Here is a 26160-nt window from a genome sequence, read left to right as displayed (position 1 = left end):
TAAACACTGCGTTATGTACAGGCACTCTCTCTCGGGGGCTGACCAGCAGCCGAGGCTGCGTCTTACTCCTCTCGGCTGATTTATCGTCGTGCCAGCCTGGCAGCTTTTACACACAATAAGAGCTCCTTTTATCACCCTCTTCAAACATGCACACGGTCCACCCCGCACGCCTGCCAAGTCCCAGCCGGCTCTCGCTCTTAACTCGAATGGGTGTCGTTCTGTTTCATTGTCTGGCTTTTATTAGCACCCGTCCCCCTTTCTCAGCGCAGGTGCGCAGTTAGCATTCGAGCTAAGGAAATGACTCCAATGCCAGTTCACACTTATTATCAGCTAGATGATGTCACCCCGACACAAATCATCAAAGAGTCACTGAGCGAGAGCGTCAGTGCTAAAGTTTAATGCGCTCAGCAGGAGCAGCCCTCCTAATGCTCACCGCTCACTCAGACGTCACGTGACACCCCTGATTTACAGTAGAAAATGACCATCATTTAAGGCCTTGATTAAATATTTAGCAGCAATTTTCCAGGCGCAAATTAGCCCCCGAAACAGGCCTAAGCTTTCTGATTTGTGATTTTCTCCCGCACGGCGCAGAAACACGCAGCGTTTTTTAAGGGCAGAGTCATGCGGCGCTGCTTGATTGATTATTCTCGTCTGCTGAACTGTGTAGATCTGTGGTGTTTGGGATCGATTACCCAAGTCTGTCACACTACGTGCGCTGGGAGTCCAGAGCCTGGAGAATGCAGATTAGCTCTGATGGTTCATTCAGCACAGTCAGAGGAAAGAAATAAAGGGGAAAAAGGGGAAGGGGGGAAAGAGACGTAGAAGGAGCGAAACTGAAATCATAAAATGGTCAGAAAACACGCAGAAAAAAACAAGCCCGTCATCTGTGGGTGTGTCGATCCCTTTTAAAGTGGTTTTGACATTAAAAGGGAAGTCAAGGCTAAGCACAGGGTTTATTAAACTGAATTAATAATCTAATTAGAACCACCCAACTTGGTCCTAGGATTTACCCTCGGCACTACTAGATTTGTGGAATGATTTGTGTTTTTTTCATCAAGAATAATACCTTATACATCGTAATGTACCACTCTCTATTTTTTGTTAACAGTCCTATTTTACATAGCAAACAAATTCCATAAAATTACAATACCGCAATCACAACCAGGGCACTATCACACAGCTGCTCAGGTGGCTGCTACTTGACTCACTTCCTGTTTCCTGTTTCCTTTATTAACTTCCTTGTAATGGTTGATTACCCCAGCTTTCCTCTTTTCTCATCCCCCTGCCTGTCTGTTTGTTTGTTTTGTTGTTGTTGGTGGGTTTTTTTATGACTGTGAATTTATCTGTTATTTGTATTTTTACAATTTACCATTAATTCTTCTCTGCCTCATGACGTCGTCCAAGATTGAAGTACTTTATTGATTCTGCAATAGAAAACAAATATGCTCCATCAAACACCAATGTGTGTTTGCAATGGACATAATAAATAAATAATGCACGTTTTAAAAGTGTGTAATATACGAAATGCAAATGTGACACTATAACAGTTTTAGTACCAGAGATGATGATGATAATAATAATAATAATAATAATAGATAAAGTTAATGCTGCAATTCATCAATGTTTCATCATGGTTCACAAATCAGTGGCTTTACGATCCTCATCTGTTCAGTAAAGCAGGATTCTTTGCTGTTGTTGTTGTTGATTTTAAAACATCACACTGTAGGATTGGATATGCAGACATCTTTATATTTCTTTTTGTTTTTTTGTTTGAAGGCTCCTCAGTTATTTTAGATAAAGAATCAGACACGGAGAGTTCAGATAATTAAACCAAGCCCCAGAGGGCCTTTCCGAGTTTGACTGACGCTCCAGCTTGAGCCGTAGCCTTTTTTCTCGGACTGCAGCTAGTGGCCCTTGACTTCAGTTTGAAGGCCGGCTGTTGTATATCATCATGATTGAAGAGGAGACGCTCTTAGGCACTTTCCTGTCCTTCATGTGGACACTTAATGCCAACCAAGGCGTCCTCGGTGTGGACAAAAGACAGGACCAAGTGCTGCTCACGGCCTAAACAGCAGGCTTTCCGTCACTCAGCCTCAGCGGTGCTCCGGCCTGATCATGTAGAGTTTTAAATCCTTTTAACTCCTACCTTTTTCTCCTTCTCCTCACCGAACTTGGAACTGTGGATGAAGATGGAATCGTATGGCTGTTTGTCAATCAGAGAGCTCCAAGGTTAGATTCTAAGACTTATTGTGAACTGAATAGCAGAATTCATAAAGAGAAAGAAGGAAAGTTAACAGTCTGGCTTTGTAAGGACATGTATTCAATGGTTTCTTTTTTCTTTTTTTTAAAATAAATAAATAAAAAGGAAAAACTGTAGAGAAAGACAGATATTTCACTCAAACTCACTCTCTCAAGACTGTTGTCTCACATATGCTAAGAGCTGCCTGAGGAGGTGGCAAAAAAAAAGAGCGCGAGAGAGAGATAGTGCGAGCACATGAGCGAGAATGAGGTGTGACAGATGTCTATTAAGTGACACTTTAACGGACGCTTCACTGCAAAAAGGGCACCACAAAGGGTGAAATCTACAGGGAAGAACAAGAAATTGAGAGAATGAAGAAAAATTCCGTTTCAGGCTGCTTTAAACTAGACTACAGCCACGTTTAGCAATTAACACCCACCCTTTAAACTCCAATTGCGACCTCTTTAATACACGCTATAATAAGACAGCCTTATATTGCCCTAGTGTGGTGCATTAAAACCACTGTTCTGTTAAAAAATGGTGTTCTATTTTATTATCCGTCTGTCAGCGTCAGAACGGGTGTAGCAGCAGTGTCGCCGGCCTGCTTTATGAATACGCATGAGACGTTCTGAGCCATGCGCGAGACTTGCTGCGAAATGCCATTCTCATTTTCCTTAGTCGTCTGGCTGAATGATTTATGAATTACGAGGCTTGCCATTTAGTAATTGTTCTCTAATAAGGTTCCTGAATGGCGTGATTAAGTGCACACCCGCTGAGCCTGGTCCTCCTGCCTTAACTGAAAGGCAAAAAAAAAAAAAGTATGCCTTCCAATGATAAACAAATGCATGAGTCGTCTCCCCGTGTGTTGTGTGTTGTGTGTATTGATCGCTGACCCTGGCAATTTGTGTCTCTGTGTGTGTAAACTGACGCTGTCAGCCCGAGGTTAATGCCAGGGCTCAGCGTGACACCAGTGTATTAGGCTTATTAGGCCGTTGCTGTGCTGTCACACAGACATAAATAATGACAGAGTAATTACCGTTTTAGCATGGTACCCTAAAGGGCAGGTTCAGAGTTTTTTACAAGGACATCCATCTTGTTATTGAGTTATGGCGATGTTTCTGTAATATGTCTGTATTCTTTAATATATAATTCTGGTCTTTTTCAGAACTTTAGAGGTGTTTGTACTGAAGGAACCAGTGTTACCCGGTTCAAGTCTGTTTATACCAAATGAACAAACCAATGAAGAGAATGTGATCACGTCCATTTATAGACCTGGGAAAAAAATCAGAATTATAGAAATCATCTTATAGAAACAAGTGTTTAATAATTAAAGCTGTAAATCGTAGTTTAGATCGTCTCAGCGTTTTTTGTTTGTTTGTTTGTTTGTTTGTTTTGGGCATTAAAATTTTCTATTCAGTTTAATAGCACTATTGTATGTTGTATGATTTGTCTCAAGCAGATAAACTTCTTACAGGATTTAAAGTGTAAAAACGTCTTAAAATGCTTTGCGGCTTGTGTTGCTGATTTTCTTTTAAATGTCAAATCTCATGGAAAGCGATTATCTTTTTTCCCTTGCAACTATTTTTTACTGCGCCACACTCCAGTCCAGTAGGTGGCGATAGGGCATCAACCACCCATTAAAGCAACATGGAAGATGGAAGCGGTTCCATTTATTTGTAGGGACAGTGAAATATTTTTAAGGAATTGTCAATCTTAGAGAGTTAAGGATTTGGAAGTTTACCTACGTAGTTGGAAAAGTGCGAATCAATTCACTTAACTGATTTGGGCAACAAAAGTTGAATTCAATTGCATAACCTATTAAATCACACAGCTCTGTTAGTAATGTTGGACTCCTGGAATTTACTTTCGCAGTATTTTGTTGTTAAATCAAAATAAATTATTGGCAAATATTTACCAGTTATCCAGGTGAAATGTTTCCAGTATTATTTTTTGGCAGATTTTCTTTAATTTCTTTCTTTCTTTTTGAAAGTATAGAAAGACTTAAAAGGTGGCATAAATTTCTCAAAAGAGAAAAGAGCTTAACCCATGTTTTATCCAGTATTTTTAACCCCACCGGCAAGCCCTGGCGTGCATTCATCTTTCTTATAACTATACTGATTTCCAATTAATTTTCCTGCAGTTATTAAATCATTCATCACACTTGCAGAATAATATAAGCTCTCTCTCTCCTAAAGCAGTGCTTCACACTCACAGAAGGGTGTGTGAAGGATTCTAGTCACACTGACTGTAATATGTATGGCGTAATATGTTCTTTGTGCATGAAAAGCAACAAATTAAGCTACAAAAAAGGTTATATTGTGTAAAAAAAAAAAAAGACTACACACGTACAGTGTAATGTTTTCTGTATTTTCTGAGCGTTGGATTGAAGCAGTAATGGTACAGTTTGCATCTCTTGTGTTGTTTTGCTTCTCTTCCTCTAGGCCTATTTAAGGGTTTTAGTAAAATCACCCTTACCTGACCAGGTCTAAGAGTAAATAGACATAAGCACTGCCCCTGGATTTCCTGGTTTCTGCCTCAGCCACACAGGTTGGAGGAGTGGATCTGTGGTCTGATTGGGGCGGAAAGGTTCTACTGATTGTGATGGGTCTCCAGATTTTATCTCCAGCTGCCTCACAATCAGAAACAGGACATATGGATCGCGGGATATGCTTCTTAGGCGTTCTTTAATATCATGACAGACACGTCTCTGTACCCCGTCACGTCATTTGGCACCGCTGCGAGCAAAAGAAAGAGAAAGAGCAAGCAAAAGAGAGAGTCTTTTTCCAAGGCCTTTATCCAGCTGCTCTGATAAGAGAAGCACAAAGTAAATGAACACACACCTGATGGAAGCACCGGAGCTCAGACACAAACACACAGCCCTACACGCTGGGCATCAGAGATAAGAGATGGCATTGATGAATTGAATTTTATTTCCCATCAGCCTTTGCCTCTATAAGAAGCGCTTTGTGGAATATTACCTGATGGGAAAATAGTTTGGGGTCGAGCGTGACGCAGCTCAATAGGTACAGGAAACACACATCACATAAATATTCCTAGTAATGTTCATGTACATCTGCTACAGGCGGTCGTCAATAAGCACGGTACTGTAGATGGATAGATGTGAGAGTGATGGCTGCTGAAGTGTTGTGGAAAGGAGGAGTGAAGCAGTTTCTCTCACAGAGCATTGTGTGATGACGTTAAGCGAGTGAACATGTGCTTATCTGCTGTATTCCTACTTCAGAGATGCAGAAGTGTTCTTAAAGCAACAGGCCCCTTTCCGTTTCATTCCACCTTCCTTTCTCTCTTCTTTCTCATTTTTTCCCCTTTCCCCATCAATTCCTTCCTTCACTTTCCTGTTCATTTCCAGTTTCTTATTTTTCCCCTCTTTTTGTTCTTACTTTCAGTTTCACTTGTCATCCTTTCCATTTCTGTCTATCCATCCCATTCCTTTTCTTTCCCTTCCACTGTCACTCCATTATTTCTATAAAATCTAGGGCTGTCCCCGACTATGAATTTTCATAGTCGAATCAGAATTTTCGAATCTTTCTATAGTCGACCGATAGTCGAATCATCTAGGCCTATGTGTTTGTGTGAATGGGTTGGGAGGGCACGACACTATAGTCAGCAGGAGGGTAAAACTATTTTTATTTTTTGCACTGCACACAGCAACAACGAACTTATTTAGGTTTTCTCAAAATATTCTAAAGCCGCGATCGAAATACAGAACATCAGACAAATAATAAAAGAATATTTTGATAAATAAACCTTTAAAAAAAGGATTTGCATTTCACATTTTGCGAAATTAAATTAAATCGGCAAAATTGCCTGTGCCAACTTGCTCTTAGTGCAGCGCAACATTGACACGAAAAAACATTAATTTAAAGAATTAAATTAGAACAGATTATACATTTCTAATAATAAAAAAAATAAACTCAGAATCAAGTCACAGGGAGCATAACAAATGTGTGCAAAATGCCAAAGTGCAGGGGAACACATATATATATATATATAAAATAAAAACACAAACCACAGTTAAATTAGGTAACCCTGAATGATCAATAAATAAAATAAAACGAAACAAATTATTAGAACAACGGAAGTTTAGCCAGAATTGTGAACGCTTTCTTTTTAACTGCCGAAACAACAATAAACGCAAACTGGCAGCTATTTAGCTAAACATGTTCACAGCCAATTAAAATTAGTAAACGGCTGAAATGTTTGAGAACAATTGTACCCTACCCGATCGAAAAAAATCCAGTCTTTCACTCTGCTTGTGTGCGTTTGAGTCTTTTCAAATTGTGTGCGAGGAAAACCAACCTGTCAACGTTGGCCGGCAGCAGTGCGCTCCTGGTTTTACTGATAATAAATCCAGCCTTGGAGAAAATTCAAGTGTGCGCATTAATTCTTTAAAACCGTCACCATCCACAACATTCACTGGCCTCATGTCAAGTGCAATAAACTCTGCAATTTTGTCCGTGATTTCTCTTTTCCTTTTCTCGGACAATGGCGGCCTCAAATCTAGCTTTCTTTGAATTAGTTTTGGCGCAGCTCCGGTACTGCTGCTGGATGAACTGCCGTCGTCAGTCTGATACTGTGGGTGGATCTAAAAAATGACGAACATATATTAAATCCCAACGTATGATATTACTATTCGTAAATTAAAAGCGCCATTATATATGAAAGAGTGAACCGTCTTTATTAGTAAGAAACTTACCCGTTTTAATTGGAAAGCCATGTTTGTTGTCGATGAGTGGTACGACATGAGCTGTTGGCACAACTTATATTTTACTTTTTTTGGATCACCTTTTACGATTTCAAAGTGCATCCACACTTTAGATTTTCTTAATCCAGACATTATGTAGCCTAATCCCTGCCGTCAAGATGGTCCTCATCTCATCATGGATCAGGGAAAGTGAAAATTAAATCTGTCACAGGGGTGGTTGGATTTATTCACAAACACGCTAAAAATATTTATTGAACGCTTCTTTCTTTTCACTTTTGTTTTTACTTTATTATCATAATTAAAGGCTGTATATAACTTAATATAACCGTACAAAACCAGTAGTTCTGTGTGCAATTAGACATTAAGCACCCCCATATTGCCGAAATGGTATGATGCTCGTTTTACCCGCGAAGATTCGACTGTGAGATCGGTGGTCGAATCAGGCTCCGCAAATCGATGCATCGAATCTTCGACTATTCGGGGACAGCCCTAATAAAATCCTTCAGTTTTTCCCCCTTTTTTTTTCCATTCTCACTTTCTTTACTTTTCCCTTCAATTTATTTACCTCCATTTTATTTTAATTTTATTTTACTTTTCCTGTCTTCCCTTTCCCTTTAATTTAATTTCCTTTGTTTATCTTTACTTTCCCGTTATTTTCTTTTGCCATCCATTCCTTTCCCATTTTCATTCGACTTCCCTTTCCCTTTACGTTTCATTTAGACCCCCTCCTTTATGTATTTTCATTTTCCTTTCCTTACCTTTCCTTTTCTTTTATTTCCTTTTTCATTTGAATCATTTATCCTCTCTTTTCTTTCCATTTCCTTTCATTCTCTTTTTTTATTCTCTCCTTTTATTTTATTTTTTTTCTTTAGTTTCCTCTCCTCTCATCTCCTTCCCCTTTAATTTTGATCCTTTCCTTTCACTTCCTTAACTTGTCATTTTCCTATTTCCTTTTTTTCTTTTCTTTTTTCTAACTTCCGGCCAATCAGGGTGCAGGTTAAAGGACAGGGGAACAACACATGAATGATTCTTACTTTCAGTCTCAGAGATTATAAGGAGATTATAAGGAGACTTGCAATGTTAAACTAAATATAAAAATATGAAAAATATATTTTTAACAGTGCCGTTTCAAAATACAGTACATACAGTGTGACTAACAGAACATGCTAATGTTCCATACATGAAGAAAACATTATTATTATTATTTTTATTATCATTATTATTATTATTATTATTATTATTATTATTAAAAGACAAACATCGTTTTTACCACAATGTTGGAAAAAACAAATTTTTTTCATAAATTATTATTTATAATAAATAGGACTGTGTGTGTGTGTGTTAACTTTATGTCCGCCACCAGAAATTAGTTGCATAAATATTTGAAATTTCAGATCAAATCACGTTATTGAGCCGCCATAGTGTGTGTGTGTATTTTGTTTTTGTTTATTGTGTTACTGAAAGTGCAACCCCTGAGGTCATATTTGATAATCAGGTACAGAACGCACACAGACACACACTTAAGAACGCACAGAGAGTGACAGGGAGAAGGATGGCGTGATGGAGAGAGACGCAGAGGAATGGTAATGCTGTGTAATGTCATGTAATGCCGTGTTGCCAGGTTTTGAGCTACAGACTCTGGATGAAGGATTGGAAACAAATTAGTTCTGAAACTCCTGGATGAACAGATGTGCTTTTACTCCTCGTGTAAAATTACTCCAGCTCTTTTAACATTCATCTTGTCTTTCACTGAGCATATAAAGCTTCCTCTCTCTCTACGCCTGTCCTTCTGTCATTCTTTCTGTTTTTCTCCAACTCTCAGTCTCTTTTTAATTTCTTGTTACTTGTAAACACACACATCCCCTCTGTCTCTCTCCCTCTCTCTCTTCGTCATTGTCTTTTGTTGCCTATTATCTCATCATTTCCTCTCTCGTTTCATCATTCTCTAGCTTTCTGTCTCTTACTCTCTCTCCCTCATATTTCTCTCTCCATCACTCTATCTTTGTCTCTCTCTATGTCCAGATGTCTTTCTCACACACACACACACACTCACTCCATCTATAAGTCTTTCATGTGTCCCTCACAGTGTTTTACTCCCCCGCTCTCTCTCTCTCTCTCTCTCTCTCTCTCTCTCTCCGCGCCGACATTCTATTAAACCTTCACAGATAACTGATGACTGCCATGCCCGCTCTGCCCGTTTTATTTATTTGCTTATTTATTTGATTTCCGCTTGTTTATTATTGCTTTTCCTGGAGAAGAGAGGGCATGCAGTTGCTAACATAATGTTATATTTCCTTGCCTGTCTTCTGCGCCACCGAAAAACACATCCATTCTTTAAGAGCGGGGTGCTGCCTAGAGGGCAAATAGATGTCGTCCCAGTTCTTTGCCGGCTTGATACCATTTTTAATAATCTCGTTGCAGATAGCACCTCGACCCTCTTTGTTTTCTCGAAAGCAATATTTTCCATGTTTTTATGAGAAAGTAATACCCGCAGAATTGAAAAGTGACACAGCTAATGTCTCGTTGTTGATTTTTTCCGTTCGTCGCATACATCAGCGGGGGGAAAAAGGAGGGAAAGGTTTTGTGTCTTTCTCCAGAGAGACCCAGAGAGAAAGAACAACGGCAACAGTTGTAATAATCAGCATTTATGTATACGGTGAACACTAACGAGATATTACGTCATTATTGCTGATTAAAAAATATGTATAGTATTGCGTTTGCTGTTTTTTTTTCTTTTTTGAAAAATATGCCATTGTCATAATTTGAAATTGTGAGTGTCTACCAGAAACACCAACAGTTCAGTGATTCTGCTCAAACATCATGTTTACTGATATACAGTACAGTAGTAGAATTATCTCAAGTATTCATGAGACTGTCTTGCTAAAATGCACCATAACAGCACAGATAAATGTAATGTATAACTACAATGTAAAGCGTACCAATCCACTTGACTAAATGTCTGTTCAATTTCCCCACACTGCCATGATGTGGCCAAAAACCGGAATAAGGAAATTATCCTTAGATGTCAAATATAACGGTGTTGTCTCTGCACCTTTAAATCGCATGGGGGAATCACAGACACCATTTTGCCTCAGAGCTGTTTTCCACTGTATTAGACCGTGAATTCTGTGTTGTTGAGGATTTTTTTTAAATTAGGATTATTCACCACTTTTGACATTTTAGACATTCACTTACACGCTGTGTAAAATATTGTATATAATTGTAAATATTGGTATCTGGTGGACTGCAGTGTCTATATTTTGTACAATAAACCTGAGATACGTCTGTGATTGGACCGGAACTGCGATCTGTTTGAATATCTGTATTATAAAAACAAGTATTTGGTTATACCCCAATATTTTACTGTTAAATAATGTTTTCCTTTTTTTCTTTTTTTGAGCTCTCACTTCATCATAAATCACAATCTATTTGGTTTTTGTTAAAATGTGTTATAAAACTTGTAAGTTGGTTCAAGTCAATGTTAACAATTGAACAGAAAACACTTCCTGTTATGTCGCCGATTGGCTGGTGAGGCTGAAACGTGTCGCTCGTGTGTCGCGCAACAGCGACCCTGATCTACCATCGCTTTTACACACAACTGGTTACAGCCTACGCTGAGTGTCTGTGGTGCACTTGAAGTTCTACACCTCGCTAGTTTTACTCCCTGATTTACAATCTAAGTCACATTTAACCGGCTGCTACATCAGTACTGCAGAGAAACAGGCGTACAGAGATTTGTGGTTTTGTCTCTGACGTACCATGAAACCTTTGGTAATTAGCTAATTATTGGAGGAGTGTTAAATGAGGTAGAATGCAGTTTTCTGCGCAGCGGCGCATTAGCACATCTACAGTGTAGCGTCTGTGGTGAACTTACTACAGATGGATAAAGGTTACATATTTTTTTCCTCCTATTTTGGACCAATTCTAGTCAGTTTTTAAAACGTTCAAGCTGTTGACACCATGAATGATCATGATTTCAATATTTTAACGTTTTGTATAAACATTGTTTCTTTGGGTTCTGATGAATATTTTACTTCATGTTTTACTATTAAAGCAGTGGGACTCGAGGACTGTCTAGGCTGATGTTCTGGCTAAACGTATAGTTTTTTTTACTTGTAGATATTTCTGTTCTTTAGCAGGTTTGCCGTTATGTGTTTAAGGATTTTTTTTTCCTTGCTTATCTAGGTCATGGTTCCTTTTAATAAGCCCGGATCGCATTCATGAATGTTTTATGTTGAGACAAAACCCTCACACATCCCCTCACATGCTGTAATACATCTCTCCGTGTCCCATGCTGCACTGCACCATCTCACATGCCTTTTTCCCCCCTTATATCGTCATATTGTTTTTCTGCCTTGTATTTTGGCACAACAGAGCTTTTTTTTTTTTGTCACGTTGCGTCGTTTCTATGTGTCCAAAGCGCTGCTTTACTTACTAATCCCTACAAAATTCACAAAGTGCATTACACCATCAAAGCTATCTTGTTTGGGCACTAACCTAAAGCAGTGCATTGTGGGATTTCATGAGCTTCACAGCACAGCGCTCAAACCAAGCCACGCTACTATTTGCCCCGTTCCTTAATCTCTACAGACAGCGAATTGCATTATGGGAATGCTCCTGTCTGGGTGGCTTGGACAGTATAATTTTGCAGTGCATTGTGTTTTTTTTTTTTTTTTTTTTAGAATATTCTGCACTATGCTATGAACTGCAGTTTAATAAATGAAGTTTAATTGATTAAAACCCTCGAACCCAAGTGGTTTTAAGCAAACAAAGAGGAGCAGGAGATGCTCCGAAAACGAAAACGTACAGTATATGAGATGAAATAGAAATGCCCCGGCAAACAATTCGGTAATCCAGGATCAAACCAAATAATCAGACAGGTAAACATGACGAGTCGGTAGCGCTGAGGATTATGGGTAGTCTAGATCGCTAGTTTGATCGATCGGACACAGAAAGGGAGGATGTAGGATTAGGAAATGGAACAACGGAACAAAATCGTGCTTTGTGAATAGTGTGTTCAGGACACATCATTTGCATCCTGCGTGTGTGTATGCACGTGCCTCTGAGATCACTGCATGGTCTGTTTGCTTCTGGAATGTTCATCACGCTCCTGACACACCACCTCTCCCCTCCACTTCGACGCTCCGTGTGTGTATTTGTGCGTGACACTTGTCTTGATTAGTTGTCTGCTGTTTGGCACACGCATGCACACACACACACACACACAAAACACAGTGGGGCAGCTCAGCCTCATTGCACACACGGGAGTGACAATGACGTACAATAGGGCAATGAGTTTTTTTTTTTCTCTTCTTCTTCCTCCCTGCCCTTGTGAATGTCAGCAGCCGCCGCTGCCCCACGCACGTGTGAGTGGTCTGCGTCCGCGCGTGTGTATGCACACTCTGACTCTCGATGGGAACAATGTCAATAAAAAGGATACATTCAATTCCGTAAAGCTTTATGTGCACATCACATGCTTTAGGGGGAGAAATTGAGCTCAGGGTTTTTTTTATTATTATTATTTATTTATTTTTTATTCCTTCCTCCCACGAGTCTCCTGTGGACTAAACGCCGAAGCAACGCTATTTGGGATTCAGAGAAAGCTCAGCGCTATTACCATTTATATTACAGGTGTCAGAGAGCGCATGCCTGCCTCCTGCCCTTCACTCTCTCAAAGTTAGGAATAAACTCTGCCTAATGTTTTTCAAAGCTGCTCATCCACCGCATGCTGTGTGTGTGTATGTGTGTTAGGTTGGTAAAATCAGGGCACTGACACACAGGTGTGGATTTGGGACAGAAATAAAAAAAAAAAAAAAGGTTTTCGCTGAAAAATTTGCCTTAAGATGCTTCTCTAGGATTTTACAGTCGTACTCCTGACGTGTGGAAAAAAGCACGCAGGCTTAGTTCGATTTGTGAAGAAATGTGTCTACATTTTGGTGACACCATCAGACAGTCAAAGCGACGGAAAATACAGTTTCGCACATAATAGCGCTGCTTATCACATTGTATAGGCACCAGAGCCAAAAAAAAAACATCCATTTGGTTTAGATGTTGTGATTCTTCAATGTAAAGTTATGGATCACTTGTAAAGTCCTTTATTTTGTTTAGTAATTTATTTTCCACATTCTACAACAATACTGGAGATTTCAAAACTAGGAATTAGGTAATGATGTTACAACAACAGCAACATACAGGGGCTATTTTAGGACACAGAGGTCGGCTGTTCTGGAACGGTTCGTATAAGAACAGTATTGTGTTGAGTGTATTTGCAAAACCATTCAAGCACCATGAGAAAACTGTCTCTCATGAAGACCTTCCTATGAAAGAAAAAAACAGAACGTATCTCTGCTGCAAAGAAAAAGTTCATTTAGAGTTACCAGCCTTAGAGATCACCAATTAACCACCAGCAGCTCAGATTAGAGCCGTTATGAAGCTTTAAAGAGCGTAAGTAGCAGATACATCTCAATATCAACTGTTTACAGGAGATTATTGTATAATGTGGACAAACGCCTTCAAGATTGGTTTAAACTATAGAAAGAAACATAAAAGTCAGGAACGAGAACAAAGTGAAAAAATGATCCCAAACTTTTGAGCAGTGGTGTATGTGTTTGCATTTGAGGTGGTACAACGTTGCTGTTCCTCGATAATCCTGCAGTCGGTGTACTCTAAAGTGTTCACCAAACGCAGCATCATGTGTGTTATGAAAAAATTGTTTCCTAGGTTTGTTTAGAATTGTAACAAAATGAAATTTTGTTGATATAAAATCCTGACACAATATCGCAATACAAATCAAATCGTGACCCAGAAATCATGATAATCTTGTATCAGGTCGTCCCTGGTGGTTTGTGTTGCATTTGTGTTGAATTAGCAATCCTCAGTCATGTTACTGTGTGTAATAACCTGTGCTGTAGTGCTATAGGAAAATATTCTTATTGAATACTTCTGTTGAGAAGGACAGAAGAGGTAAGAGGTTCGATTTTTGGACGATATGGGGTGCCAATATTTCTGCATGGCACAGTACTTGAGTATATATATATATATATATATATATATATATATATATGGCTTAGACAGTTTATTATTACAGTTTAAATGGAGGTAAGTCAGATTTGGTGTGTGTGTGTGTGTGGTTGGGTGTGTGTTGGTTCAACGGGCTGCAAAGACTGATGGGAAATCTTTAGGCACTCGTCCCCCGAGTCTGTGGCCATCGATTCTCTCTTTTCGCGCTCTTGCTCGCTCTTTTCTTTCTCTCAGGGTGACAGCTGTTGTTTTAAAGGGATAAAGTCAGAAATCGATGTGCGTGTCCTGTCACTCAAATTAAACACTGTGAGGAATGGAGACGCGTGCGCATGTGTGTGTGTGAGAGAGAGAGAGAGAGAGAAAGTGAGTGAGGGCATTTTTAGTATATTTATAAGTATGATCTATTAACACGTCACCTCCCAGGCTGTATGATTAATCACACACGTGCATTACTTTTGAAGCTCTCTCCTTTTTTTTTTTTTCCTGTTCTCCACTTATTGGCTCTTTTTCATCGATCCGCCCAGACTGATTTATGTGAGAAACATTTCGGTGCGACCGTTCAGTTAGGGGGAAAAAAAAGAAGGCAGCCCGGCATTATGATCTCTTCACATCCCCTGACCTTGAATCTGCTCAGCTCGGCGAAATGTTCATCTCGTTTATTACAGATGAATTCCATCGGTCAGTATTATACGCATATCAGTATAGCGTACAAGCAGAGTCGGCCTCCTGGCATGAGATTCGAATGCTCCCAGTCCCAGCGTGAATAACATAAAAGATGGAGCAGGAACCCATACGAATGCGAGACAAATAGACCAGAGGACGACATGTTTTCATGCTCACCAAGCAACAGTTGCCTTTCTCTACCTTTCTCTCTGCACTGATGTATATCATGTGAGGCGATGACGTTCTCAAAGTTGCAAAATGCAGGATGGAAATTTCATAAATACTTCAGATTCACTTTTTCACAGGCTGGAATTGTGTTTGTAGTTTCTATCGATTTCTAAGAGAAACCCGTTTACTGGCCCGTTTAATCTTTTTTTGCTTATACAAGAGTTCAATCGTTTATCAGGGGGAAAAAGTAAACCTAAATAAAATGCTGAAACCTGTGTAGAAGAATGAAGAAGCTACTACGTGGATGTGATGGGTCGTTCATGCACCATTCGTTCTTTTTGAATGAATCTTTAACGTGACTCAGAAGAACGAGTAGTCTCGGAGAGTGATTCGTTTATTTTCTACTGGTTGTGTATGCGCAAATCATCGCAAAACCTCCGTAGGTTATGTACAGAAAACAGAATTGAGCGATTCTTACTCAATGACTCTTCTACTCTGAGTCGTTCATTCCTTTGTCACGTGACTCCAATAGACATTATGCAATGCAGTACACAGGAAACAGAATTGAGCGGTTCTCAACGAGTCTTCAAGTCTTGAGTAGTTCGTTCTTTTGTCACGTGACTCCCATAGGCGCTATGCAGTGCAATAGATCCAAAAAGCGATCGACTCAGACTGGAAGATATAAGAGGTGAGCTGCTCATTCTGTTTATTATAATATGTCCTTAACTGCATTGTAATAATTTCACTACTGGAACTATAGCCAAAATTAGTGTATGTAGACGTATTGGGGTTCTGAAAATGCAACATTTTATTTTATTTCTAATCAAAAGAACGAAATGAGTTAAATGACTCAAAAAATGATTCGTTCATTTTGATGACCGAGATTCAAAGAACCGAGTCACTAAAATAATAAAAATTTCCCATCACTAGTGTATACAGCAATACAAAAGAGGAAGCGGTCATCCCTGCTGTCCCCTGACGTTCCCCAGAGCAGGAAGTGACTGGTCCGCTTACAATTAAAGGCTACAAGGGGCACTTCCTGTACATGCTTTAATACTGTCCTGGGGTTTTGTGCGGACGCTGGTCATGGCAGGCTACAGACACCCGGTCCGCCCTCACAGATGACAAAAAAAACAAAACGCTTTCATGACGTGGCTCTGTATCGGTGCGCGTTGTTCCTTAAACCTGACACGATAAAAAAGGAGAAGGCCTCAGGCCACACTCCTAGATGTTATTGTACCATGTATGTGCTAATTAACGCACAAGCATGACGTGTGTCGCATCCGTGGTTATTGACATCGACAGAGAAAGCTGACGCTCGGTACGCGTGCTGTTTCTGACGCGTGCTGGTCCCCCCTCCAGCTGTAAAACCTCACCCAATAGGCTTCACACACACCCGTCGGAGAATCAACACCTGCAGTGCTGCAGTCTGACACGAGTCGTCAGGGCTTTAAAGGTATTAGCGCAGAGTTCGGTGATTAATCGTATAGAGAGATGTGTGAATTAGGGGAAATGTGTGAATTACTCTGTACAGGGGGTCTGTCTATTCTCAACCTGTGTAAAGTTTGTTTATTAGAAAAAAAAATAGTGAAAAACTTATTAAAAACAGGAATAGCAGTGGGCGGGCTCGAGATATTACACATGGTGTTATAATGATAAAACACAGACTTTCAGATTTCAGCTAGTGTGGCTGTTACGGTGTGTTCTGGTAGAGCGCTATAGTGTAGCTCCAAAGTCCGTTGAGTCATCATCCTCCTAGTACGATGGTGTGTGTGTGTGTGTGTGTGTGGATGCAGAATTATAAACAGGAGAGCCAGGTCGTGTTACAGATACACCTTTGAACACACACCGTGAAATGGGTTAGAGTCGAAGTATAGACATGTTTGTTTGTTTTGTAGAAATTAAAATAGATCATATTTGTGTGTGTGTGTGTGTGTGTGTGTGTGTGTGTATGTACTGTATGTGTCAATCTTTCCCACAATCCCCGGGTGCTTGTGTGTAGCTCGCACATCCGGATAACAAGCGATACGTGTAACCAAAGCGGCTGTGTGTGATCTGTATGTTAATGGATTTCTGGAGCCACACACACACACACAAGCTACACACACATATATACACACACATATACACATGATTTGAAAAACCTGTGAGTGACCTTTACGGTAAATGAGCTTGGTGAACAAACACACACACACACACACACACACACACACACACACACACACACAAGCTAAAAGAAAGCCACATGCCCTGTTTAAACCCCTCTGCATATTTGCTTAGGCTTTATTGGGCAGCGAGGTCATCTGTATTCACCACGGCCTCTTACTTCGCCTTTCTTCCCAGATTGCCGTGTTTCAAAGTCTGAAAGGGAAAAAGAACAGAAACACGCGCGCCGCTCCCGTCTTTATTCCTCTCCCCTTATCTCTCGGCGCACGCCGTTCCACGTCGTCGGGTTTCACGAACACGAGTCCCGTCTGACAACGGCCGGGTTGTTTTTGCATTCCACGTCCGGCGTCCGGCTTTTTTTATATTTTATTTTTTCATGGACAACACGTCACCAGCTGTCACTTCTCTCCTCGAACGAACGCAAACAGACTTCTAATCCATCTGTACGCAAAGGTTAAGATACGGCGCGGCCCAGACATGCTGCTGCTCGCTTTATAGAATCATGCAAGAGGAGAGAGAGAGAGAGAGGAAAAGGGGGCTCAAATATTGCTGCTATTAATCATCGTCTCAGAGACACTGACACCGTCGATGAAAGCGTTCGAGTTTATACGCTGGCGAATTCCTGCACACGTACCATACTGAGCGATCCATATTAGGACGCCCTGGAAGTGCCGGAGACTGAAATAGATCAAAGCGACTCGCGGGGTCGGGCTTTCTGTAGGGATTACAGAAGTGTGAAAAATGCAAGGCGTACAATATTGACAGTGTTGATCTGAAAAGGGAAACAAGCTTGGCAAGCAAAGCTCGACTTCTTCAAGCAGCTTCTCTCACCAACACACACATGCTTAGAGGTACGATCCGTTTAAAGAAACAAAGTCATTGTTTTTGTGTAGTGACTTCTTACATTTGGGCATTTGGCAGACGCTCTTATCCAGAGCGACTTCCTTTTTTTTTTTTTTTATCTCATTATACATCTGAGCAGTTGAGGGTTAAGGGCCTTGCTCAAGGGCCCAACAGTGGCAACTTGGTGGTTGTGGGGGGTCCAATGCCTTATCCACTGAGCTACCCCTGACCCCTTCTTCCCTAAGAGGCTCACCGTGCCCACGCTTCCGTCTCCCTGCTCTTAGTTCTAGTGATGGGTCGTTCATGACCGAGTCATTCTTTTTGAACGAGTCTTTAACCTGACTCAGTAGAACGAGTAGTCTCGGAGAGTGATTCGTTAATTTTCTACTGGGCGCACATGCGCAAATCATCGCAAAACCTCCGTAGGTTATGTACAAGAAACAGAATTGAGCGATTCTTTCTCAATGACTCTTCTACTTCGAGTCGTTCATTCCTTTGTCACGTAGACTCCCATAGATTCAAAAGAACGATCGGCTTAGACTGGAAGATATAAGAGGTGAGCCGCTCATTCTGTTTATTATAATATGTCCTCAGCTGCATTGTAATATTTTTATAACTGGAATTATAGTCAAAATTTGTGTATATAGACATTTTGGGGGTCTTTTTATTGAAAATGCAACATTTTATTTTATTTCTGATTGAAAGAACGAAATAAACTAAATGACTCAAAAAAGGATTCGTTCATTTTGATAAACGAGATTCAAAGAACCGAGTCACTAAAATAATTCAAACTTCTCATTACTAGTTAGTTCTCTCTCTCTCTCTCTTTCTGTCTTTTCTCATTCTCTCGCTCCTCATTCTCTCGCTCCTCAATCTCCGAGAGGGCCCGGTTGTCCAACACCACAGTCTAGAGCCGTATGTTGCCAAAAACACGCTGTTTTCGTTTCTTTCGGAAAAACGCTATCGACTTACAAGCCGGAGCTGCCAATTTGGGCCGAGTTGCAGGTCCAGCGAGTGTTTTGTCCAGTAGCCAAAGATCCCATCAGCGGCAAAAAGGAAGAACAGTTCAGGCTCTTAACACAGCAGGGCCAACAACACTCCATTTATCCATACACATACGCACACACACACACACACACACACACACACACACACACACACACACAGTTAATGGAGTTTACTTGGACTCTCTTTAGCCACCGAGCACCATTACAGGTTTTATTACACTTTTTTGTTTTCAGCCGTGACATCCCTGTTATCAGAACGTCCGCTCTCAAAGCTGCAGCATTTACACTGATCCCGATTCACAGTGGATACACTGTGCATACTGTACGTGTTTTTTTGTTCATGGCTCTTTATTCTGGACAGATTGCTTTAAAACAGATTTTATGCCCCTTTTGGAGGTAAACCTTGTACGGCTCACCGGGTCATGCAAGAACAACACTTTAGATAGATAGATCGAGTACTTTATTAATCCCAAAGGGAAATTTTTTCTTTATAACCATTATAGTATCCAGTTCACATATTATACAAACATGTAAGTAAGCAAGAATGGCAGTAAGGAAAAAGGACAACAAAAAAAAAAAAAACACTATAAAAAAAATTGTGTCAAATGTAAGGTGCATTAAAGACGTAGAAATGCTGTCAAATAATATAAATATGAAAATACTGCTTCTATGTACACGTGCACGATGATTGTACTGTACATGCAGATGTGAACGAAACTGTACATAAGATGCAACAGCAAGTAGAAATACAAAGAATGAACAAGTATGTAACCAGAAAACTATACTTAGGATGTATTAATTGAAGGATGTGACAACAGCGCAATAAAGACAGAATTAACATTGATAAACAACGCTGTGTCCTCCAATCTCATAAGCCGCAAACAAAACGGATATCAGGAAGAAAAATTATATAAATAATTTACAGTCGTCGAGCTGTTACCTGATGTCGTATCATTCTCTGTCCATCACACGCACAGATGCAGATCTACATGTACAACTCCGACGACTTCGACAGTCTTAACGCCGCCATCAGGGAGAAGCGGGTCATCGCTGCTATGGCCGTCTTCTTTCAGGTGAGAGATCTATGTACATCACATACTGTACGAGTGCGCGTGTGTGTGTGTGTGTTTGTTAGTAAACATGAAGAAAAAACGTGTCTGTCACTAGTAGGTTGTGATCAATATTTCATTCATTGTTGTTCATGAACTTCTTAACAACAACACTGTATTTCTCTCTCTCTTTGACTCTCACACACAAACACACACACACACACTATTCTCTCTTCATCCTTGTCACTGTAATAACAAAAGAAACACACTAAAAGCACCCTTCGACACTTCGAGTGTTAATAAGCCCTCGCACTTCAAAACCTTCGAACCGTCTGCGAGCGTGCACTTTTTTTTTTCTTTTTCTCTTTTTTTTTTTTCGCCTCTCCGTTTTTTCATGACGTTGTCAGCGCAGCCTGCCTGTGATAACCCGGAGAGCTGGAATTCAAAGGTGCCATTAGACGCAGAGGAAAAACAATGACGGAGAAAGCTCTAACAATACACCCACACAGCGAGAGATTGCAGACGGAATGAAGGAGAGAGAGAGAGAGAGAGATGAAATCCGAGACAGAGAAGTGAGAAGAGCGAGAGATGTTCGACAGAATTTGAAAGAGAGACAGAGAGAGAGAGTGAGGCTTGATTGAGGAAGAAGGATGACATTTGCGACAGAGGAGAGGTCGAGAGGGTGAGCTTTGACTGTTTGACCGCTTCCGTGATTGATGCCGTTACTCATTTCTGCATTTTCCCTCGTCCGTATTCTGCACCCTGGTCACACGGTGTCTCTATTGTGCTCGGCCTCTCCCGGAATAAATAAGGTCTCCAAAACACATGGGGGAAAAATATCTGGACAATTATATTTAGGTTCTCAGTCTCACTCCGGAGACGCATACGTTTTCATCCTGATGCGCAGTGCTATCTGCTCTCTTATTACCCCCATACATGATTGGCCAGTGTCGCTGTGATTGACAGGGGGGAGGACGTACAGTAATGTCGCCCCGCCTACTTCGAGAGAAAGCTCTTTTGAACTTTTTTCTCGGATAAAGGCTTGTGCAGAGTTTTTTGCATCAACCAGAAGAAAGAATGTAATAAATGTGTTGTTGGTAGTTCAACTTTATTTCCCCGGGATTAAAAAAGAAAAAATATTTCCTTTAGATCAGACATTTGCATTTACGGCATTTGGCAGACGCCCTTATCCATGGAGACTTTTGTCTCATTATACAGTACATCTGAGCAGTTGAGGGTTAAGGGCCCAACAGGGGCGACTTGGTGGTGGTGGGGTTCGAACCTGTGACCTTCCGGACTGCCTTAACAACAGAAATAGATATATACGGGTATACAGAAGATATACACTGCAGTGCAGGTACTGTTGGTATATATATATAGTAGAGGGCAAAAGTCTCGAACCCCCCTCATTTATTTATTTATTTATTTTCATATTTTGCTTCTAAAAAGCCAGACGCTCTTGTATTTTTAATGCAGTCCTGAGGAATAGTTCTCCAGACTTCCTGAAGGACTTTTTTCAGCTCTTTTCAGCGCTTTTTTTCTTTCTTTTTTAACAAATTTACAGTCCAGCTCCTGTACCTAACCAGTTGCAGAGGAATGTTGTTGTTTTTTTGTTTTTTTGCTTAAGCCACACAGTGACCTTTAAATCAGTCAAACATTAAAAGAAATCATCTAACCAGTGAGACACAAGTCCAGACGATCATGTGATTGGTTAGTATACTGCTGATGCTGAATACTGAGAGGTCGGAAGAGACGAGAGGGGAAATGAGGTCGCTATCAATCTTGCAGTCTGTCGCAGTAAAAACATTTCCTTCCCCTATTTTAATCGAGTCTACATCATTTAGTTTAGTTCAATATGAAGAAACAAAGTGTGGAGGTCCAAGACTTTTGCACAGTTCTCTACTTCTAACAGACTTATTGGTGCTCCGGTGGTTACCTGGTGATGTATCCTTCTCTCAAAGGTCACCTCGGAGCGATCCGACATCCACGGCTCCAGTAATGCATCCACACAGCTTCCTCCTGCTTCCTTCTGCCCCACCCATACCGTTAAAACAACCCGAAGCCCTTCATTATCTATCATCACAAGCTCCTCTGACGTGCGTCATTTCTGACCCCTGAGCACCAGATAGATCTATTCGGATGCGACTGGTGGTGGTGTCATCCTTTTTTTCCCCCTCCCGGCACACAGACCCTGACTCACACTGAGAAACAGCTTCAAACTGGAGGAAAAGTATTAATAGAGCTAAGATAATACTACAAGTCATACAACAGGTTTACATCTCAACATGTACAACTGTGTCTGTTAACGTCACATTTGCGCTGCATATTGATCAGCACAATAAGGAGTCAGTGGTTACAGCACACCTTGAAAGCCTCTGTAAAATGCTCAGCTTTTTTTGAGAAAACACTACAGTGCCATGCATTCTGCAAGTGGCCTTTTTTTTTTTTTTTTTAGTTCGTGGCCTGTACAGAGTGGACCGTGACCCAGGCAGAAATCGAGTTCGACACCTCTGATTTAAAGAAGTCAAAAAGCCCGGACTCTTACCTGATTGGGGGCAGGCACCAAGGCTTCTGGGTAGACTAGACGTCCTGTATAAATCAGCGGTCCAAGCCGTGCCACTGATCCGCCACTTGGACCCTCGAGTGCGCCTCTTAAGTCTAAACCACTCAGGTAGACGCCTGGACAGGATCCGTCCTCACTTTGGACGAAAGCATCTGCCAGAGGAACGGACGAGAATCAGAGGGAGAGTGCAGAAGCCGGCTCATACAACAAGTCCGATTGTTTAGTTTTATATACAGTGTTTGAGAACAGTGTAGACCCAGTGTATAGTGTGTTGTTGTGTTGGTGTGTGTGTGTGTTGAGAGCTCTCTCTCTCGCAGAATCAATAGAGAGGCTCAGTGATATGGGAGCCTGTGCAATGGTAATACTACCTACTGACGGCAGAGCCAGCCAGCTCCAAATAACTTACATCATCCTCACCACACACTCACGCTCTAAGCTAAAGGAGCTTGTCCTTGGCTTTCTTGCAGGCCGGGTGCACCTGCAGTGGATTTGTTAGCTCTTAACAATCCCTCTCAGCCTTAGAACATGACAGAGAAGGAATCAATACCTAAAAAGCTGCATGCATTCCTGAACACGCACCGCATTTATTTTCTGACATGCTCGAAGTTAGCCGGTATTTATCCCCCGATAAGCCTACGATGTTCTCTTTCTGCTCTCCGCCTCCTGTGATTTATAGTTATAGGCCATAATTATGTCCCTTCTCTCTTTCTCCCTTTCTCACATACACACTTTCTGTCCAGCTTCGCGAGTTTTCCCTCAGATGATCCCTCATTGATCTGTCTCAGAGGTTCCCAACCTTTCACAGCTCGCGGGCCGACAACAGGTCGGAAACCAAGCCGGCCGTTAAAAAGGCAATTACGTCTGTAACACAATAATCGACACTGATAAACGGAGAAAACAGGCTACAACAGCGGCCTCACAAAGCGCTCAGATCGATCAAAGAAGAGGCAGCCCGGTAAGCACACAAAATTTCTTACGAGATACTCGTTTACTTAAGTAGACTAAGATTTAATTAAATAAAGCACAGTTAAAACAACATGCACGGATTAAACAATCATTTAACGAATCGAAAGTCTCCGACTATCCCGGATACAAAGCAAATTAGCAAAAATAGTCGTGTAAGCTGTCTGTCGCTGTAGCTGCAGTTCCTCTCACAGGCAGCAGAGGGCTCTGAAAGTTTTAAACAGCTCCTTTAAAGCACAACGCACAAATTCCTGCAGCATGAGCCACACACTGAACCAGACACTCATCTCATTATTATTTAGCACAGCCATCCAAATTGCTTAAGTATCACATTAGCCGGATTTCTTCATAATCCGGCGTCTTCATCCGTCCGTCTCTGGTAATAATGGACGGTCATCATAGCTCCTATCGCGTTCATGTAAAAAAAAAAAACATTTTACCAGCACTTTGCCTTAAGAACCTGTTCCATGCTCATTTGCATCTGACCGCCGTCTCCGCAGCTCCCAACAAACGAACGCACACCTGCCTCAGTAAATTAGCAGGCAGTGTTTCCGAAAGCACGTCCCGGTTCCTGATTGATTGCGTGAGCGTGAGTGATTGTTCAACATCATCGATTTCCTTAAAACACTCCCCGTTTCATCAGCGAGCTTCTCCAGAGCAGATTTCTTCTTCTTTCGGCTCGCTGTCCAAGTCTCATTTATGCACAATATAACAAATGAGCATTCCTTGGTTTATTTTTTTTTCTCTCTTTTCTCGGTTCTGCAATATTTCTTTAGTGATTGTTTTATTTTTAGCTTGGGGTATAAACCATAGGCCTTAAAGCCATGTTTGGAAATGTGGACCATTTATTTTTATAATGTAATGTAGTCCAGGTGTGTGTGTGTCTGTGTGTATGTGCATGGCAGATGTTCTCGTGTCTTAGTAAATGAAATGACATCAGAAAGAAAAGCAAATAAATACAGTTGTGATTCAGGTTTCACATCCCCAGCTTGTGCAAATTACGTCTAAATGGAAAAATGTCGCTGCAGCACAGTTTTTTTTTTCTTTTTCTTTTTTTTTTTTCTTTCTTTTTTGGCTGCATGTCTCCTCCAGCCAGTGCTACATCAATGTATTTCCTCCTCGCGGTGATCTTCAGGAGATTTATTACATTTCCTCACTCTCGCCACGAGATAAGCAGATTCATCTCGGATTACCTTCACGAGCTGCAACTCTCCCCCTGTGCTTAATCAACGTAGCCTACTGTTTCACACGCACGACTACAGACAGCGAGCGAACAAATCTTTCCCGACTGCACCAAGCAACCGAATCAGTCCCGCGACATCTAAAGACGATTTTTTTTTTTTTTTGCACAGTGAACGCTGGTGAAAAACACTGTATTATCCTGACGTCTTTGTAATTACTCCACGTGTCGCATTACCGCATGCTCATTACACACTCTGTCCCTTCGTGTTGTATAAAATGAAAGCTTTACATTAAGTAAAGAATGCAGTAATGTCACCTAGACATCGTTTCGTCGTGACCAACACTACAGTTAAATAAATAACAACACGTTTTCAATACACTTATTCTTAGGCTTCGATCACATGCAGCTTCTGCGGGTTAACCGTTACTATAGAAACAATAAAAGTTTTAAATACAGGAGGTACGCGAACTTATCCGCCACCTCCTAATCACTTCAGCTGCCTTCATTAACGAGCATTATTTCCAGCACTAAAGTCCAGTGAACTTCGGGAACACTTAAGTAATGTTAGCGGATTCATTACCATCCATATAAACCGTTAACTAATTAGCAGCTAAAGATCGTTTAGCAAAATGAATCCATCGCAAAAACACACTGCTGCTGGTTAATAAGCGGAAGGATGAGGACAAGACTCAGAGATCGAGTGTATTAAATATTAATATTAAATTATTAATATAATATTAAATTCTTTAAATATATACAGTGTAAATATTTTTAACCAACTACTGTATATTAACATGATTGAGCAAAAACTTAAAGGTTTTTTAAATCTGGTAGCCTTTTTTTTTATAAATTATTGTCAAACTTACACACCTTATTTACAGATTAAAACTGTAAACTCACTTATTTGTAAACAAACATAATTGTAATGTTTAACAATAACAATAGCAAAAACTAAACTCCCATATATAAAAAACAACAACATTGTCTAGGTGGATATTTAACACACACTAAACCTTATTTACAGATTGCAATTTTACTACACTGTTATTCTTAAACATATAAAATAGATTTTTTTGATATAAACATATCAAAACATAACAAAAACAAATATTCTCATGAAAAAAATATTATTATTATTAGACTGCTTTAAACGCATTGGTGTTAAACATACCAGATTAAACCTTATTGACTTTTTTTTTTCTTTTCTTTATACCAAAATGAAAATAAATTTAATCCACACACACACATGTGCGAAATGCCTCTTTTGGTTTACACACCTGGGTCACACAGTTAAGGAAATATCATTTGTTTTTATGTTCATTTCTATTATCACATAAATATAAGAAGAAGTAGAAATTAGAGTAAAAATAATAATATTTTACAAAGAAGTCAAATCTTGTCCAAACAATCAGTCTAGCACTGGGTTTTCCACTGTATTCGCGATTCCACACAATTGTGCAACAGATCTACACACCACTTCCTGGTTTACATAGGCAAAGAAATACCATAGGCACATACGGTCACATGTTTTTTCAGTTTTCAGTTGTTTTTTATGACTATAAAATAATTCTTC

At 40.4% G+C, this 26160-nt stretch overlaps 1 protein-coding gene across 3 annotated transcripts in view; it reads left to right on the top strand.

Moving 5' to 3' along the window:
* ptprga (protein tyrosine phosphatase receptor type Ga) overlaps window positions 1–26160 on the top strand; it is a 252060-nt gene that overhangs the window by 165161 nt on the left and 60739 nt on the right. For all 3 annotated transcript variants that reach the window (XM_053483753.1, XM_053483752.1, XM_053483754.1), the window contains exon 5: window positions 19807–19902. In XM_053483753.1, the coding sequence (XP_053339728.1) occupies window positions 19807–19902 (96 nt within the window). The remainder of the gene's footprint in view (window positions 1–19806; window positions 19903–26160) is intronic.

Source organism: Clarias gariepinus, chromosome 23 (assembly GCF_024256425.1).
Source record: "Clarias gariepinus isolate MV-2021 ecotype Netherlands chromosome 23, CGAR_prim_01v2, whole genome shotgun sequence".
Lineage (NCBI taxonomy): Eukaryota > Metazoa > Chordata > Actinopteri > Siluriformes > Clariidae > Clarias > Clarias gariepinus.
The sequence above is the reverse complement of the archived record's forward strand: the minus strand, read 5'-3'. Positions and strand labels throughout refer to the sequence as shown.